Source organism: Onychostoma macrolepis, chromosome 18, assembly GCF_012432095.1.
Source record: "Onychostoma macrolepis isolate SWU-2019 chromosome 18, ASM1243209v1, whole genome shotgun sequence".
NCBI lineage: Eukaryota > Metazoa > Chordata > Actinopteri > Cypriniformes > Cyprinidae > Onychostoma > Onychostoma macrolepis.
The window spans coordinates 12,454,804-12,471,238 of record NC_081172.1 but is presented as its reverse complement, the minus strand read 5'-3'; the positions used below and the strand labels follow the sequence as shown (position 1 = coordinate 12,471,238).

General features: G+C 37.1%; 1 protein-coding gene across 1 annotated transcript in view; it reads left to right on the top strand.

Annotated features, from left to right (window-relative positions):
• The first annotated feature begins 1,010 nt into the window (after positions 1–1,010).
• Positions 1,011–16,435, top strand: part of cttnbp2 (cortactin binding protein 2) — a 51,014-nt gene continuing 35,589 nt past the window's right edge. Inside the window, exons 1-2 of the mRNA XM_058751101.1 lie at positions 1,011–1,316; positions 4,680–4,787. Of these exons, the coding sequence (XP_058607084.1) occupies positions 1,236–1,316; positions 4,680–4,787 (189 nt within the window). The 5' untranslated portion in view covers positions 1,011–1,235. The remainder of the gene's footprint in view (positions 1,317–4,679; positions 4,788–16,435) is intronic.

Genomic DNA, 16,435 nt, shown 5'->3' with positions numbered 1-16,435 from the left:
TTTCACTGAGGGAAATAGGAACAGCAACTAAAAGAGGCGATTACATTCAAAGAGTACTTTCTCCTTTATGTACATTTTTTTCTCTGACTTGCAAGGGTTAATATTTTGTTACAGCTGACACAAAATTCTATCTATCTATCTATCTATCTATCTATCTATCTATCTATCTATCTATCTATCTATCTATCTATCTATCTATCTATCTATCTATCTATCTATCTGTCTGTCTGTCTGTCTGTCTTTCTGTCTATAAGTGATTATGAATTAGTAATTCTTAAATCGTCAAAGTAAACATCGCTCCCTTATCCATTTTTAAAGCAGCACAAGCAAGAAATGTGGGAGAACAGAAAATGTTGCGGGCTTTTTCTCATAATAAAACTTAATATTTACCATTTCAAGATTTTGTCTCAATTTGAATATTCTGCCCTGTCATGATTTACCTACAAATGCTTTGACCTGCTGTGACGTTCAAGTAATGACTGATTTCTAAGCAAAATATATATGTGGCAAACTCAGTGAGGCATTATTTATTTCACCATCATTCCCTTTGTCATTTTGAGTTGTTTGCTGTTCTTTTCTCTCCTCACCTGTGTGGGCAGCCTTCATAAAGTTATGTAATGAATTGTAGTCTGCTTTACATTAGCGTTCACATGCTCCACACAAACACTAAATGTAAAAAATTTTTTTTACTATTCATGCGGGGAATAGCCATCAGTTTCCTTTCCATCCCTTTTTAACGTTTTATACGAAAAGAGCTGTTCAATGTATTATTTCTCTCTTGGAATTTTTTACATAGTTCCAGAGGAATCCAAACCAGCCATGTATTGAGCCCACATCTTTATGCGTGTTTATGAATCAAAGGCATCTAATAACATTAAGTTCCATTCATCATCTTCATCTTTACCACATCTTCAAATACAAAATCCACTGGCGACAGAGAGGTTAACCCAAGCAGCAGTGCAAAAATAGGATCGCGTTCATGTCACTCCCTCAAAGGCTGTAGGTTCACACCTCTTTTCAGGTTTACATCTGGACTGAGCTGCACAACCTGCTCCCCGTCAAAATCTAGCCCTCAGCGTACATCCACAGCCCTGCTTAACGTATTTACTGCTGGAAGATGAATTATCGGCTCTCTGCGATTCTTTTGCAGCAGTGTAATAGTTAAATCAGTGCCGAATGCGTTATTTGATGTGGTGTGTGGTGCCTAAGCTTGAACAGTCCTCTACAGTGAGAAGATGGCGTCGGACGGAGCGAAAGGGGAGCAGCCACCTCCGCTACAAACACTGGTAACCGCTGGCCATGGAAGCGTCGAGGCGGTGAGAGACATATAAGCATAAAATAACATCTTGTCAGCCGCAATATTCGTTACCGCGAATGTTAATTATTACTGGGAATGAATGGAATGAATAGAATAGGAATCGTCCAGTGCTGTGAATCATAACTACCAGTGAATGTGTTACGGTGGTCCGTCTGTAGCTATATGGAGGAGATGGAGAGATTTTTTGGGGGGAATATGAATGGAATGTGAAATTAAGATTTCTTATTGTATCCTTTATTTCGGGCAGAGCACAATGCTTTATGAAAGAGATTTTTTTCTTATTGCAGGCTATCTTTAATGTGCAGCTGCGCGCGATTTAAGATTACCATGGTAAGCCTAGATGGTGGCTAACGTTACCTTACAAATATTGAATATTTACCAGTCGCGTTTATTATAGGTTTCGAAATACTATGATAACTGAAATCGAGGTATTATTATCAACTGCTTTTTTTTTCTTTTCTGTTTTTTTTTTTTTTTAGCATGGTTAATGTTTAATTGCACAATGCATATTTAGAATCTTTAATAATTAATATACGAAAATTAACCATAGTTTTATTGTAGTAAAACTGTAGTAACCTTGTTTTTTTTGGCGTATTGATTACCATTTGTATAACCACAGTTTTACTATAAATACCATGGTTAAACTATGATTACTGTAGCAAAACCAAGGTTAATTTGTGGTTACCATGGTTTAACTATAGTAACCATGGTTTTTTGGCTTTATTTTTGGCTTTTTTGGTTAATTTTCGTAAGGGTATATATATGTATAATTGTTATTTATATATATTGTATTCTTAAAATTAGACATCAAATAAAATATACTATATATATATATATATATATATATATATATATATACACACACACACACACACACACACACACACATACAAATATATATGTCAGACATAAAAATAATTATATCAGTATAATATATTTATAAAGTGCAGTAAATTAAGTAATAAATTGTAGAATTAATTAAATATTAAAATATATACCTGTAAATACTAATTGTGTGTGTGTGTGTATATATATATATATTATATCATGTATTATACTGTATACATTTTAGATATGTAGCTATTAAATGTATTTTACTGATATATATGTCATTTTCCTAGATAAAGAATACTTTTGCTTAGAATGCAGCAATAATTGAATTTCACACATTCTGATGACAAGTTTTCAACATATGTGTATGAACCTCACTTACTTCCCTTAAAAAAAATCAATATTACCCCCAGGAGAGATGCTATAGAGCCCTCCAGTACAGTTTCCTCAGAGGTTCTCCTTGCTTTCAAATGTATTGATCTGCATGCAGTGTCTTACGGTAAAGGGCAGTCTTTAGTTTCAGTAGTAAGATTTGTATCTCATCTTACCATCTATCTTTTTAAATGAATTTGCATGACAGACAAAACATCAGTTTTGAGTGCTATAGCCAGTCATATAGCAAATAGGCTACTTACAGATTAATGTTTCGGTGATGCACAGAATGGCACAAAAATGTAGCGAAAAGAGAGATGTAATGATGCGGAGGCGGGTTGGGGGGTGGGGGGTGTTCACTGGAGATGTTTCTAAATCGGTCTGAATTTTAGTGACTCAGCTGGCATAGTTCAGAGTACTGTGTCACCCAACCGATCTGAGCTGCTTTAACTGCTCGAGGCCCCTTTACATTTAGAGTTGTGTTGAACAGGTGCGCAGACTTCAGCGCTGCCCATTGGCCACTGGCGTGAAGTCGTAAATCTCTGTCTTGTGCATCTACCCAGACACCTTTCTCAAGGACTACATACCCTTACAAAAGTATGCAAGGTCCATGAATAGTTTATTTGGTGGGGAGTTTTGTTTATCAAGTATACTCAAGTGGTCTGACCCCATTCGTACACAATCTGGCTTGAAAAAAGAATTGCCTCAACATTACACTGCGTTCAAGAAAACATTGTACAAGACCTGGTCAGTGTTCAGTATTGACATTTTTTCTTCAACCTCAGCACATTCAGTATTGCTTTAGCTGTGGATTTCAACCATTGACTGGGGTTGCAAGTCTCATTATGCGAAAATGATTTCTTCAAGAACAAATCGTAGTTATATTGTACTTTGACATCTGTAGTTTAAGGTGCAGGAGATGCTTACCAGTTTCTGAGGAAGATTCTGTGTCTATGCTACAATCAGTGTTGCAGTTAGGATCACACCTGAAAAACTGGACACAGTTTGATTAACATTTACTACTCTCTCATTTCTCATTACACAGAGATCAGTCACATGTGCCAGTTAGTCCTTCCCAAAGAAACTCACTCAGTTCTTACATGTAGTATATGGAACTGAACATTAGAAATTGGGCTTTGACAAGGTAGACCACCTAATGAAGCACATAATTTGTGGAAAGGTCACTAGAGCTACTGGTCTTAGCTACAGGCCCTCACAATGTGAAAAATCTAAGACATTTTGATTGGGCTAATGTAACTTCCAGCAGGTGAATATGTATTCCATCTAATTACGTCTTATTTTTCTGACTGTTGTTCAGTTACATATTCCTCCATGAATCAAGAACAAGTTATACTTTTTTTTTTTTTTGAAAGCTTACATATCAACCTCAGAAACAATTTTCTTTGCTTTGTGATAATATCTCATCTTCTGGCTATTTCATTGCATATTCCTAATTGAATTACACTGTGGTTTAAAATATTGCCTTCAGCTAAGTGCATCGCTGCTGTTTAATTTGTCTTCATCTTATGGAAAAACATAGAACTAAAACCAAACATTATAACATATATTATAACAAATCTGTAGGGTATTATAATTTAAATGATGGTTCATTAAGGCTGTATAATTGTTGTTTTATTAATAGATCTTTGGACTATTTTTTTTTTATCATTAAGGTGAAAAGTAGACCCTATTAAATGCAATATTTGTTTTAAAGATGAAGATTTATAATTGATCTTTCCATAAAGATTTACTAATTGAGATGAACCAGTGTATCATAAACTTATTTATTTGCCCATTATTTATCAAATTAAAACCACCAGTATATCAGACATTAGCATGAAAAACATGAGCAAAAGTGAAGAACAACAAAACTATTGTTTGCATTGAAACATCTAAATAATTCCACAGTTTTAGTTGCAAAAAAATTATTTGATGTATTTATTTTTGTTGTTGAAATCACTACCCAAGGGAGCTCAGATGAGACAGATCTTCTGGTTTCAAAACTAGTTGGATAATGTTTCAGTGAAAACTTAATACTGTGGGCAGTGAGATCGGTGCCCACACAACACCTTCTCTGCCAAGGACCTAGTAGACCATCTGAGATATGCAGTGTCATTTTCCTTTAACAAGGCTCGTGTTCTTGGTTTGTGTGTTTCAGAAATGCGAGCTGAACATCGACAACCTGAGCAAACCAGAGCTCCTGACCCTTCTGAGCATCATGGAGGGAGAACTTGAGGCCAGAGATCTGGTCATTGAAGCTCTTAGGGTGAGTGTGAAATCTCTGCACTTGTATATACCTATATTTGTGCATATTAACTGTATAAAATAACAATATATTCCCATTATATTGAAGTCTGTCACGGTAGGTGCAATGTGCTCACGTGACCTACTGTAAGAGCAGTTAGACACAAGGGGATTCAGGGTCTGTGCCATATTGTTATCCAAATTCTTGTCTCTCTATACACTTTTCTATAAGTTAAAAGGCTAAAAGGCCATAAATAATAATAAAAAAACTGCAATGAAAAATCAATAAACCATATATTTATCACTTAGGCTTGCATATATAGTCTTTAGATGGTTTTATGAGATTCTATGGATTTGATGTCATTTAGTTTGTTTCTGTATATTTTGGACCGTAGCCAACATAGATCAATATGGGTTTTGCAATGACCAATTCTGAAATTTGGTTCTCTTCAGTGCTGAATATTTGGTGCACATTGTTGTTTATATTCATTATCATTTTGTTATTTTTCACTAATTTTAGCTGTGATTTTCACTGATGCACTTAACAATTTGGGGTCAGTAAGATTTGTTATAAAAAAAAAGAATTCCTTTATTCAGAAAGGATGCATTAAATTGAAAATAAATGCTCTTCTTTTGAACTTTCTAGACATCAAATTTAATATATCATGGTTTCTACAAAAATATTAAGCAGCACAACTGTTTACAACTTAAGAAATGATTCATGAGCACCAAATCAACAGAGAATGATTAGAATGATTTCTTAAGGATCATGTGACATTGAAGACTATAAATTTTACCTTTGCCATCACTGGAAAATAATAAATAAAATATTAAAATTGAAAACAGTTCTTTTGAATTGTAATAATATTTCACAATATAACTGTTTTACTGTATTTCTGATCATATAAATACAGCCTTGGTAAGCAAAAGAGATTTCTTTCAAAATACATTGAAAACAATCTTACCGACCCAAAATTTTGTACGTTAGTGTACATATAGAGGGGATGTATATTTTTGACAATCCAAGCACATCTTAAGGAGATCTGCAGAAGAGCTGAGTCAAGGTGATTGTAAGGTCATGGTACAGCGTTTGTGCTTATTTGTCTTTGCATTAAGGTCAGACGTTCACACTGGGGTACGAGGCCAAGTACATCTGATTAAGATTAAAAAAGGATATACTTCCAAAATCGAGGTCAGGAGTGTCACTATATTTTCAGGTGTTCTAGTTCAGGTTGTGTTTCTAGGCCAGTGTATTGGCAAAACGATGTGCACATTTTTTGTCTCTCCAACTCAATCTCTTTTTTGCTTAGTTTATGCAGGTCTGTGATGTTCGCTTGGGTCATTCACCCTCTTCCGCTTTACTCTGGAGTGGTTTCCATGCATTTTAGAGGCTGCTCTTTTTGTTATTCTGTTCCCTTGGCTGCAAGTATTTCCCAGCTGGTTTTCCCCCTGCGGATATACTATCTCTTTCTCTCCCTCCCTCATCCCTCATTCCCTTTCCACAGCAACCAGTTTGAGCACAATGGTCTCGTTTGTTTCCTTAGGGAGATAGTGATAGGGCCAAACACGTACATACTAACTTTTAGACATACCAATTTAAAAAAAGCCAAATAATGACATTTTGTTTATTTTATAGGCCGTACTGTAAATATTGCATTTGATACATGAGAGATGAAAGCAGCAATCCTATGCATTATTAAGAAGCTGTGCGATTAAATTAGCGAGCTGAAAAAGATGTGTGCGACGTATCGTTTTTTCATCAGAAACAATGGTGGGACATAAGCAGATTAACTGTGGAGTCACATGCCTACAAACCCTCAGACTTGAGTTCAGAGCCAGTCCATTTAAATCCAGTCACATCAGCTCAGTTTTTGGGCCATTGTCATCTTGCATTGTAAAGTTCATTGCAAGACAAATGGATGGTCTTTAGTGCAGACAGATCACTTTTAAACCGTGAACAGTCCCGTATGGACATCTGGATACAGAATACAGATGCTCACAAGCCATTACGTCTCAAGTGTCCTTATTTCCATTCATAAAGCCAGAAGTGTCAAGTGGATTAATGGCAGTTCTGTGTACAATGGCAGGACTACAGAGTAACTTTTCTGTCACAGTGTTGTTTATTAGTTGATCTTCTCCACATACGTTAGTCATTATGTTATTCTTGTTGAAAAAGAAAAACAGGCTAAAAGTAGCATGAGTGTCCATTCTGGTTAAGGTGGGTTAGCACTAGATTTATCATTGCCAGACAGTTCACTTCTCAGTGGTTGGTGAAGCTGGTAGTGCTTATTAATCAACCCCTCATGGTTTGAGCCTAGTCAGTATCTTTAACACTTAGCATCATTTGTCAGAAGGTTAAATTTTTTTGGATGGTTCATAGGTTCTTCACTGTAACAAGAAACGGCATGTCACACTGTTCTGAAACCTCTCAAGCTTCCTTTTCTAAAGGTTCGGTCACATTTACCATCGTTGTGCATTTTTTCACGGTGAAATCCAGTCATTTCAACACTATTGACAATAGACAATGGACAGTTTTGCCAAACTTTAACAAATGTGACCATATCTTAATCCCTTCTTGAAATGAAACCTCATTAGTGACTGATTTAAAACACTATAGGCAGCAACTCCTTGTGTCATAAACAGTGTTTGTCTGGTTCACAGTTAATATCAAGCGATTTTGCTGTTAGCATGTTGCTAAGGTAACTTCACAATGCTCTAATCAGCATAAAATAGAATATAAATATTGGGTAGCCCATTTTAATCAAATGAAACCTCACTTCCTCCGCCGTTTTGGATGTTTTTTTTGTTTCGCTGAGCTTTGTAGGATTGCATTTTAGGATACATTTGATGCTGCATTTGGCCAGAAGCAGTCTTATGGGACAGTGTTCACATTAGGAACATGTTATTAAATGCCTTAAAATGCTGCCTATGTAGGCAGTTCTCTAGGTTTTGGAACAGAGCCTGTGTGTACCTCTAGGGCCAAAAAGTTCACTGATATTCGTCTTTTCTTTTTAGCTTACTTTCATTGTGAGACCAGGTTTTGTTTCACCAAAACACGAGAGCCTAGGCAAAAACCTGACTTGGAATAATAGACAAACTGGACTGGAGTTGTGTTGGCTGTCTGGTTGCTTCAGCACTATTATATGTGATTGGCTGCTTTCTGCCTGTGCCACTATGATTAGATGGAGCCGTTTAGCTTCTGAACACACTCTCTGGCACTGCCACGTGAGCAAGTGTCAGGTCATCGTCGCTAAATGAAACTGGATACAGGTTCAGAGATAGCAGATCAGTGCCGCTTTCTCTGCTTGCATATGAGTGATTGTTTGTGACAGTGAACATGTTTAGCCTCTGATGTGAATGCATATTTACTGGAACCGCTGCCCCAGTTCACGTTCACATTGCTATTACGGTGAGCGTCATACATTTCAATACATTCTTTTTGTGTGGTGGATGGTAAGAGTTATTTCCCTGTGTGACTGATAAAAATAGCACACAAACTCACTGTTGTCTGTGTACAAGGGCCAAAATTAACACTCTCCAATCCCCAAATCAATACTGCCCAGTAACCCAGGGAACTGCAGCTTAAATTAAATTATATTAAGTATATTAATGTTTAAGATAACAGTTATTTACATTTATATATATTTTTTATATCACCAATAGCAGGTAGTTTTGGACACTATCTTCTAGCTGTATGTATGTATAGAATATTTAGTATCCATTAATATTATGTTATTTTAAAGAAATTATATTATATAATATTTTGTATGTTCTGTATTTTATTTTATATAGGTATCCGAGTATTATATTATATTGTATTATTTTTTATATTACCATTAGTGGGAACTTTTGCCATGCAATAGAATTTTTAACATTCAGGAAGGCTAAATATTTGTCTGAATATTTATTAATATTGTGTATTGAATGTATAAAATAAATTTTAATTATAATTTTAATTATAATTTAATATTTTTTATATCACCTTTTACAGGTAGTTTTGGATCTAAAGTTATATGTATTGTTATTCTGAGTATATATAGGTATCTGTATATTTCTGAATATTTTACGTATTATATATAGGTATCTGAATATTATATTAATTATATTATTATTACATACTATATACAGTGAGGAAAATAAGTATTTGAACACCCTGCTATTTTGCAAGTTCTCCCACTTAGAAATCATGGAGGGTCTGAAATTGTCATCGTGGGTGCATGTCCACTGTGAGAGACATAATCTAAAAAAAAAATCCAGAAATCACAATGTATGATTTTTAACTATTTATTTGTATGATACAGCTGCAAATAAGTATTTGAACACCTGTCTATCAGCTAGAATTCTGACCCTCAAAGACCTGTTAGTCTGCCTTTAAAATGTCCACCTCCACTCCATTTATTATCCTAAATTAGATGCACCTGTTTGAGGTCGTTAGCTGCATAAAGACACCTGTCCACCCCATACAATCAGTAAGAATCCAACTACTAACATGGCCAAGACCAAAGAGCTGTCCAAAGACACTAGAGACAAAATTGTACACCTCCACAAGGCTGGAAAGGGCTACGGGAAATTGCCAAGCAGCTTGGTGAAAAAAGGTCCACTGTTGGAGCAATCATTAGAAAATGGAAGAAGCTAAACATGACTGTCAATCTCCCTCGGACTGGGGCTCCATGCAAGATCTCACCTCGTGGGGTCTCAATGATCCTAAGAAAGGTGAGAAATCAGCCCAGAACTACAGGAGGAGCTGGTCAATGACCTGAAAAGAGCTGGGACCACCGTTTCCAAGGTTACTGTTGGTAATACACTAAGGCGTCATGGTTTGAAATCATGCATGGCACGGAAGGTTCCCCTGCTTAAACCAGCACATGTCCAGGCCCGACTTAAGTTTGCCAATGACCATTTGGATGATCCAGAGGAGTCATGGGAGAAAGTCATGTGGTCAGATGAGACCAAAATAGAACTTTTGGTCATAATTCCACTAAACGTGTTTGGAGGAAGAAGAATGATGAGTACCATCCCAAGAACACCATCCCTACTGTGAAGCATGGGGTGGTAGCATCATGCTTTGGGGTGTTTTTCTGCACATGGGACAGGGCGACTGCACTGTATTAAGGAGAGGATGACCGGGGCCATGTATTGCGAGATTTTGGGGAACAACCTCCTTCCCTCAGTTAGAGCATTGAAGATGGGTCGAGGCTGGGTCTTCCAACATGACAATGACCAAGCACACAGCCAGGATAACCAAGGAGTGGCTCTGTAAGAAGCATATCAAGGTTCTGGCGTGGCCTAGCCAGTCTCCAGACCTAAACCCAATAGAGAATCTTTGAGGGAGCTCAAACTCCGTGTTTCTCAGCGACAGGCCTGACTGATCTAGAGAAGATCTGTGTGGAGGAGGGCCAAAATCCCTCCTGCAGTGTGTGCAAACCTGCTGAAAAACTACAGGAAACGTTTGACCTCTGTAATTGCAAACAAAGGCTACTGTACCAAATATTAACATTGATTTCCTCAGGTGTTCAAATACTTATTTGCAGCTGTATCATACAAATAAATAGTTAAAAATCATACATTGTGATTTCTGGATTTTTTTTTAGATTATGTCTCTCACAGTGGACATGCACCTACGATGACAATTTCAGACCCCTCCATGATTTCTAAGTGGGAGAACTTGCAAAATAGCAGGGTGTTCAAATACTTATTTTCCTCACTGTATATTAGTGCTGTCAATCGATTAAAAAATTGTCCATGACTGTGATTAATCATGATTAATCACAAATTTAAAATACTAGGATTTACCTGTAAATGTGTTGAAATAAAGAAATGCATGACAAACTAGTTTAAGGAAACAGAACCTTTCACACTTCTGCCAGGTGTGAGACATAATCCTTATTATTCTTTTATCATTCTTCTTTTTTTTTTTTCAGCCATTATCAGCCTTTATACTGGCAATAAAACGTTTACCAAGCCCCATCGCTTCAATCCCAGTATACATTTACCCAACTATTATCAAAACATTTTCTTATGACCTTGCATTAAGTATTATGACAAAATGCATTGTGAAGAAGAATGGGACCTGTTCTGCAGGTGCATTAGAGCTAATATTAGCATATGCTTCATAAGACAATTTATGAGATAGTACTTTACACTTTTACTCAGAACTCACTTCAAACTACCATAGAGTGTTTGTAATAACTTCCTTTTACGATCACGTGTGGAATTTGGTCGTTTACTGTTGTTAAAATATACTATTTATAGCTTTTATATCGCTGCACAAATTAGCATTGCAGATGTACACATTCACTCAAGAAAATCACATACAAATATCCTATCGTAATCATGTGTTTATCTTTTAAAACTCACGTTGTTTGTGATGTTACAACTGCCTCTCTGTTCTTAAGTTGCCAGGTATTCATTCCAAGTATAATACACATTAGTAAAAGGATCTATTTTAATTTTTATTTGTCTATATACACCTTCGGCAGCCGTGGTACATTATAAAAGTAGCCCAAAAAAAACGCAAACCACGGCTCTGTAATTTTTCCCGCAACTGTATTTTCAAAATAGCACTTGTGCCGTTACCCTGGCAACACTGCTTCGCTGTACCCTCATCACGCAATGATAGATAACCTTCCGCGCTGCGATGACTGGTAGAAGTTGGGGTCAAACCTTATCAAACGATTAATTTGCGTTAAAAAAAATATTAACGCATTAAAATTTTTAGATTAATCGCATGCGTTAACGCTGACACCCCTAATATATATATATATATATATATATATATATATATATTGTATTTATATTACCATTAGCAGGTAATTTTGAACATTATTCCTAGCTCTCTATATATAGGTATCTGAATGTAGCATGCGAATCAAAGAGAACAGCTTGGAGCTGTTTGTGTTGTGTCAGGGTATTTGACTCTCTCTCTCTCTCTCTCTCTCTCTTTCTCTGTCTCTCTCTCTCTTTCTCTCTCTCTCTCTCTCTCTTTCCCTCCCCCCTTCCACCACATTTTACATTCTATCTGTCAAATGCAAGAAACAGAACCGTAATTCCACATGCACGTGTCTGTAAGAGCAGCTTAGCTGATCCTCGCGCTGCCATTCGGTGAGGCTGAGGACAGTCAGCTGAGTGTTTGTGTGTGTGGGTGGCTGGATGGATGGACAGAAGCGCATGTTATGAGAACACTATCCAAACAGTTGAAAATCAATTGAATTTATAGACCCCCATCCAAGGTATTTTCCAGCACCCTCCCGTTTATTTAGAAGTGCACTCTCAATCATTTGTAAACACGAAAGATAAAGAATCATTGTAAAATACTGGAAATCTTAAATAAGCAGAATAAATCAAGTCCTGCTAGCATCTGAGTCAGCCATTTTGTTTGCTTTTACCCTAATTGCTTTAGTTTTGCCTGAACATTTAAGCAAGATTCACTAGAAAAGAGCGCTGAACCAGTATCTTTCAAGCTTTTTATTGCAGCTGTGTGCAGAAGTGAAAGAAGGGGGTGACCACCATTTCACGAAGTCAACTGAGTCATCAAATATAGTAGGTGGGAATCCATACAGAGGTCTTCGTGTTCAACAGGCAGAAATAAAGAAAGTTCAGAAAAACAATTCATTTGAGTATTTGGAAATGTCAGAATTGATTTTAAATTTGGTTTAGCCGAGGCTAAAGGAGGCTAGCACATACTTGGCTGTGTTGTTTTGAACATGATGTTGTTTAATATGATGGCACAGTGGCAGGGAGCATCCCGTTTGGGTGATTAGTTGTTTGAGTGAGCGCTCAGGTCATGGGCACCATGTTAACTCGCTGTTATTTCTGGCTGCAGGCCAGCTGAAGACCAGCCCTGTTGATGTGACAGCCGCTGCTCCACCAGGCTCTGTTTGAGAGAGATTAGGGTTATGATGTGGAAATGTTGTCTTAACCCTCACAGCCTAACAGGACACAGATGCCTCAATATCGTTTATCTATTATTAAGATATCACATTGAAGTCCAAATGGACTGGAATTGTCCTGATGTGCCATAATGTGGCAGAGGGTATTTTCGAACCGTATATTGCCACAAAAGTTTATATTAAACCGTTTATCAGATGGTACAGAAATGGTATCACTCAATAAATGGAAGGGAAATTCAGGGAAAATGAATACATATTTTGTTTGTGATGGCAGATAAACAGTAGAAAGCATCTTAATTTGATGCAAAAGAAAGCTATTAGTTATGAGAATACAGTCTGTTGAATATGTCATGTTGTTTTGTACCACGTAATTATGTCCTGCTATGTTTAATTTTCACCACCCAGAAGTTATTTTGTGTATTTTTAATATTTTGACAGCTGACAGCATGCCACATACTGAACAGAATGAACTCTCAGCCTGTACCATCTCTTGCAGCCTTGTTTTTATTAGCAGAAAATTAAATAGTTTATGATGACACTACCGTTGAAGGATTAGTTCACTTCCAGAATAAAAATTTCCTGATAATTTATTCAACCCCATGTCATCCAAGATGTCTTTCTTTAGTCACGTAGAAATTAAGTTTTTTGAGGAAAACATTCCAGGATTTTTCTCCATATAGTAGACTTCAGTGGTGGCCAATGGGTTGAAGGTCCAAATTGCATTTGTACACAATCCCAACTGAGAAATAAGGGTCTTGTCTAGCAAAATGATCGGTCGTTTACTAAATAAAAAAAAATATTATATACTTTTTAAGCACAAATGCTTGTCTTGCACTACCTCTGCAATGTGCATGCACGACTTCACACATTGCGAATCACGCTGGAAACGTCACGCGTGGTTAGATCTTCGTCTGTGTACTCCGATTTAAAAGTTAGGGTAGGGCAAAAAACTCCATCTCATTTTCTCCTCCAACTTCAAAATCGTCTGACAACATTATTTTACAGACCCATTATTTTTTTGGAAAGACTTTTGACTTTCTTTGCACGTTCGCTTTGTAAACACTGGGTCGGTGGTTACGCCTATGTCACGTGTGACCTTTCCAATGTGACTACGTAATGCGTGAAGTTGGGCAGGACGAGCATTTGTGGTTAAAAAGTATATATTTTAACAATTTTATTTTTATAAAATGAATGATCGTTTTGCTAAATATGACCCTTATTCCTCGGTTGGGATTTGTAGAACCCTTTGAAGCTGCATTGAAACTGCAATTTGGACCTTCAACCCGTTGCCCACCATTGAAGAAAAATCCTGGAATGGTTTTTTTACTCAAAAACCTTCATTTCTTTTCGACTGAAGAAAGAAAGACATGAACATCTCGGATGACGTGGAGGTGAGTAAATTATTAAAGGGGGCATAACACACACAGTTTCACCCAATCTCGTGTTAATCTTGAGTACCTATAGATTAGTACTGCATCCTTCATATCTCCAAAAAGTCTTTAGTTTTATCATATTTATAAAAGAAAGGTAACCATTCTTCCTGAGCGAGTCCCGTGCAGTGCAGCTGAATGTAGTGCATTGTTGGGCGCGCTCTTGCTCTCGCTCTGGTCAGTGCATGACCAGAGAGAAATTTCTCTTCCAGGAGAAATGTCTATACAGGGAGTTCCACCCTTCATTACGTCAGGAAGAGCCATGACTGAAAAAAACTTTCCGAAACTTGTACAAACCCGGAAGGAAGATTTTTGGCACAGAAGTACTCAAGTCATAATTCCAAATCGTTTTTTGAAACTTTGGCCATGCTTAGCATGAGAATCCAACTCTTTAACAGTGTTACCCCCCCCCTCTTAAGAAATTTTAATTCAGGAAGTAAACTAATCCTGCTTTTTAATCTTTAGGTGTCTGGTTTAATCAGCCTGGTTTAAATATGTAGATCAGAGGTTACTTTATCTCTTTGTTGTTCTATATTGCAGTCATGACGGGTTAGAGTTATTGTGACAGACTTCAGGGGTATCCAGAACAAGCAGGCGTTTGTCGATGTGTAGCCCTTCTGGGGCTGTTTTGTCCTTCCCACTGTCTGAGGAGATATGACGCTGTTCAGAAATTAGACTGAGACAAGATCCTTCTAGCATACAAATTGCTGTCTGTAGTCCTTGGAGAACAGAAAGGTAAGTGTCCTTGCTTACCCTTAAAACTGGCTTCCTTTAAAAGCATCCCCTTAAAAGAACTGCTACTAAAGCATCTTTGTCTATTTCACTGCATCTTACATTATCTGTGGGCCCCTAATCACCTCAGATTTAAAACTACTGTACAACCTCTGGGTTACGAGCCCAGATCTTGAACTACTCTGCCACACCACCTTTCTTTTTCCTTCCTCAAAACTTAACAGCCAAACCGAAATGAGGCAGGAGCTGAATACTCAGTCGTTTAAAATGTCAGTGTGGATGAGGCCAGGCTGTTTCTCACTGAGAGCTGAATGGCAGTTTAGTCACTCCAGGCACCAGTTACTGATCCTCTGCCAGCCTCCTTCCCCACCTCAACCACTCATGTCCTTATATTTCATAGAGCACTCTGTTGTTGTCAAAGCTGTGGTTATTACATTTCATGACAACCTTAGTTACCTACTCAAGAACATGGCCGGACATCTCTATTACTGTATGAAATGAAAACATTATTTTGAATGTGACCTATCCTTGAACCATGAAATTGCTTGCAGAATGTAGCTTTGTTTTTCTGTGTTGACCAACTTCCTTTTGAAACAGAAAGCTTGGATGGGATCATCTCTTTTTATTTTGAACATTATGTCAGCAGTTAACTATGATTTGCAACTTGCTAGTTGCTTTGGAATGATATCGAGATATCAAGAAGGTTACATTTAAGAAAAAATGCTTTTCCTTTGCCGTTTTTTCCATTCCACTGCCCTGCGTCTCCTATTTTCAAAAGCAAAAATGCATTTTGTCAACTTTTAGGAGTGAACTAACATATATATGGCTCCAGAGCTAACATAAATGGACTAAACACCACAAAACTCATATTTTGATTTCACTAGACTTTAAGAGACTTTCTTTTCATTCTTGAATTCCTGAACTTTATATGTGTGAGAATTTACTATCAGGCCAAAATGTGGCACAGACTTGTGCTTCCCCTCAGACTACATCAAGTACATCCTTAAAATAAATACATTTGTTCTACTGAGGTACCCTGAAGGCTAAGCAGACATATATAATCTAGTATATGATGCCTCAGGCCCATGGAGATAGCTTTAAAACAAAGAATATCTATTCGACTGAATATTTTGCCAAGTCAGGGCAGGTATTAATTTTCTGGACTGGTGCAAGGATCTGTTCTGGTAAAGAAACAAGTAGTATTTGCAGTATACTGTATGGTGCAATGCTTTATTCAGTGGCTGTTTGAAATAAGCTGACATATTTATGAAAATGTAGTCATCCATTTTGTGCTCATTTTGGCTGCTTGAAGAAAACAAATAGTGTCATTCAAAATGGAGCTGCCTCATCATACATGCCTGTAATGTAGTGCAGTTCAGCTAGAAGGTATTCTTTGTGTGTCATTTGAATCATACATTTTTGTGAGTCTTGTTTTGCTTGAGGAAACTTCATCAGAAGCATCAGAACGCCTGAGCGGCTGAATCTGTGAGTTTGTACGCAGGCTATGGTTTTACACGTTTATTGGATTTTCATAGATTGGTCTGTGGAGCACCACACAGAAATGTGGTTCATTCGAGAGGGTCATTAAAATAGGCCACAAACATCATTAGAGAGGCATG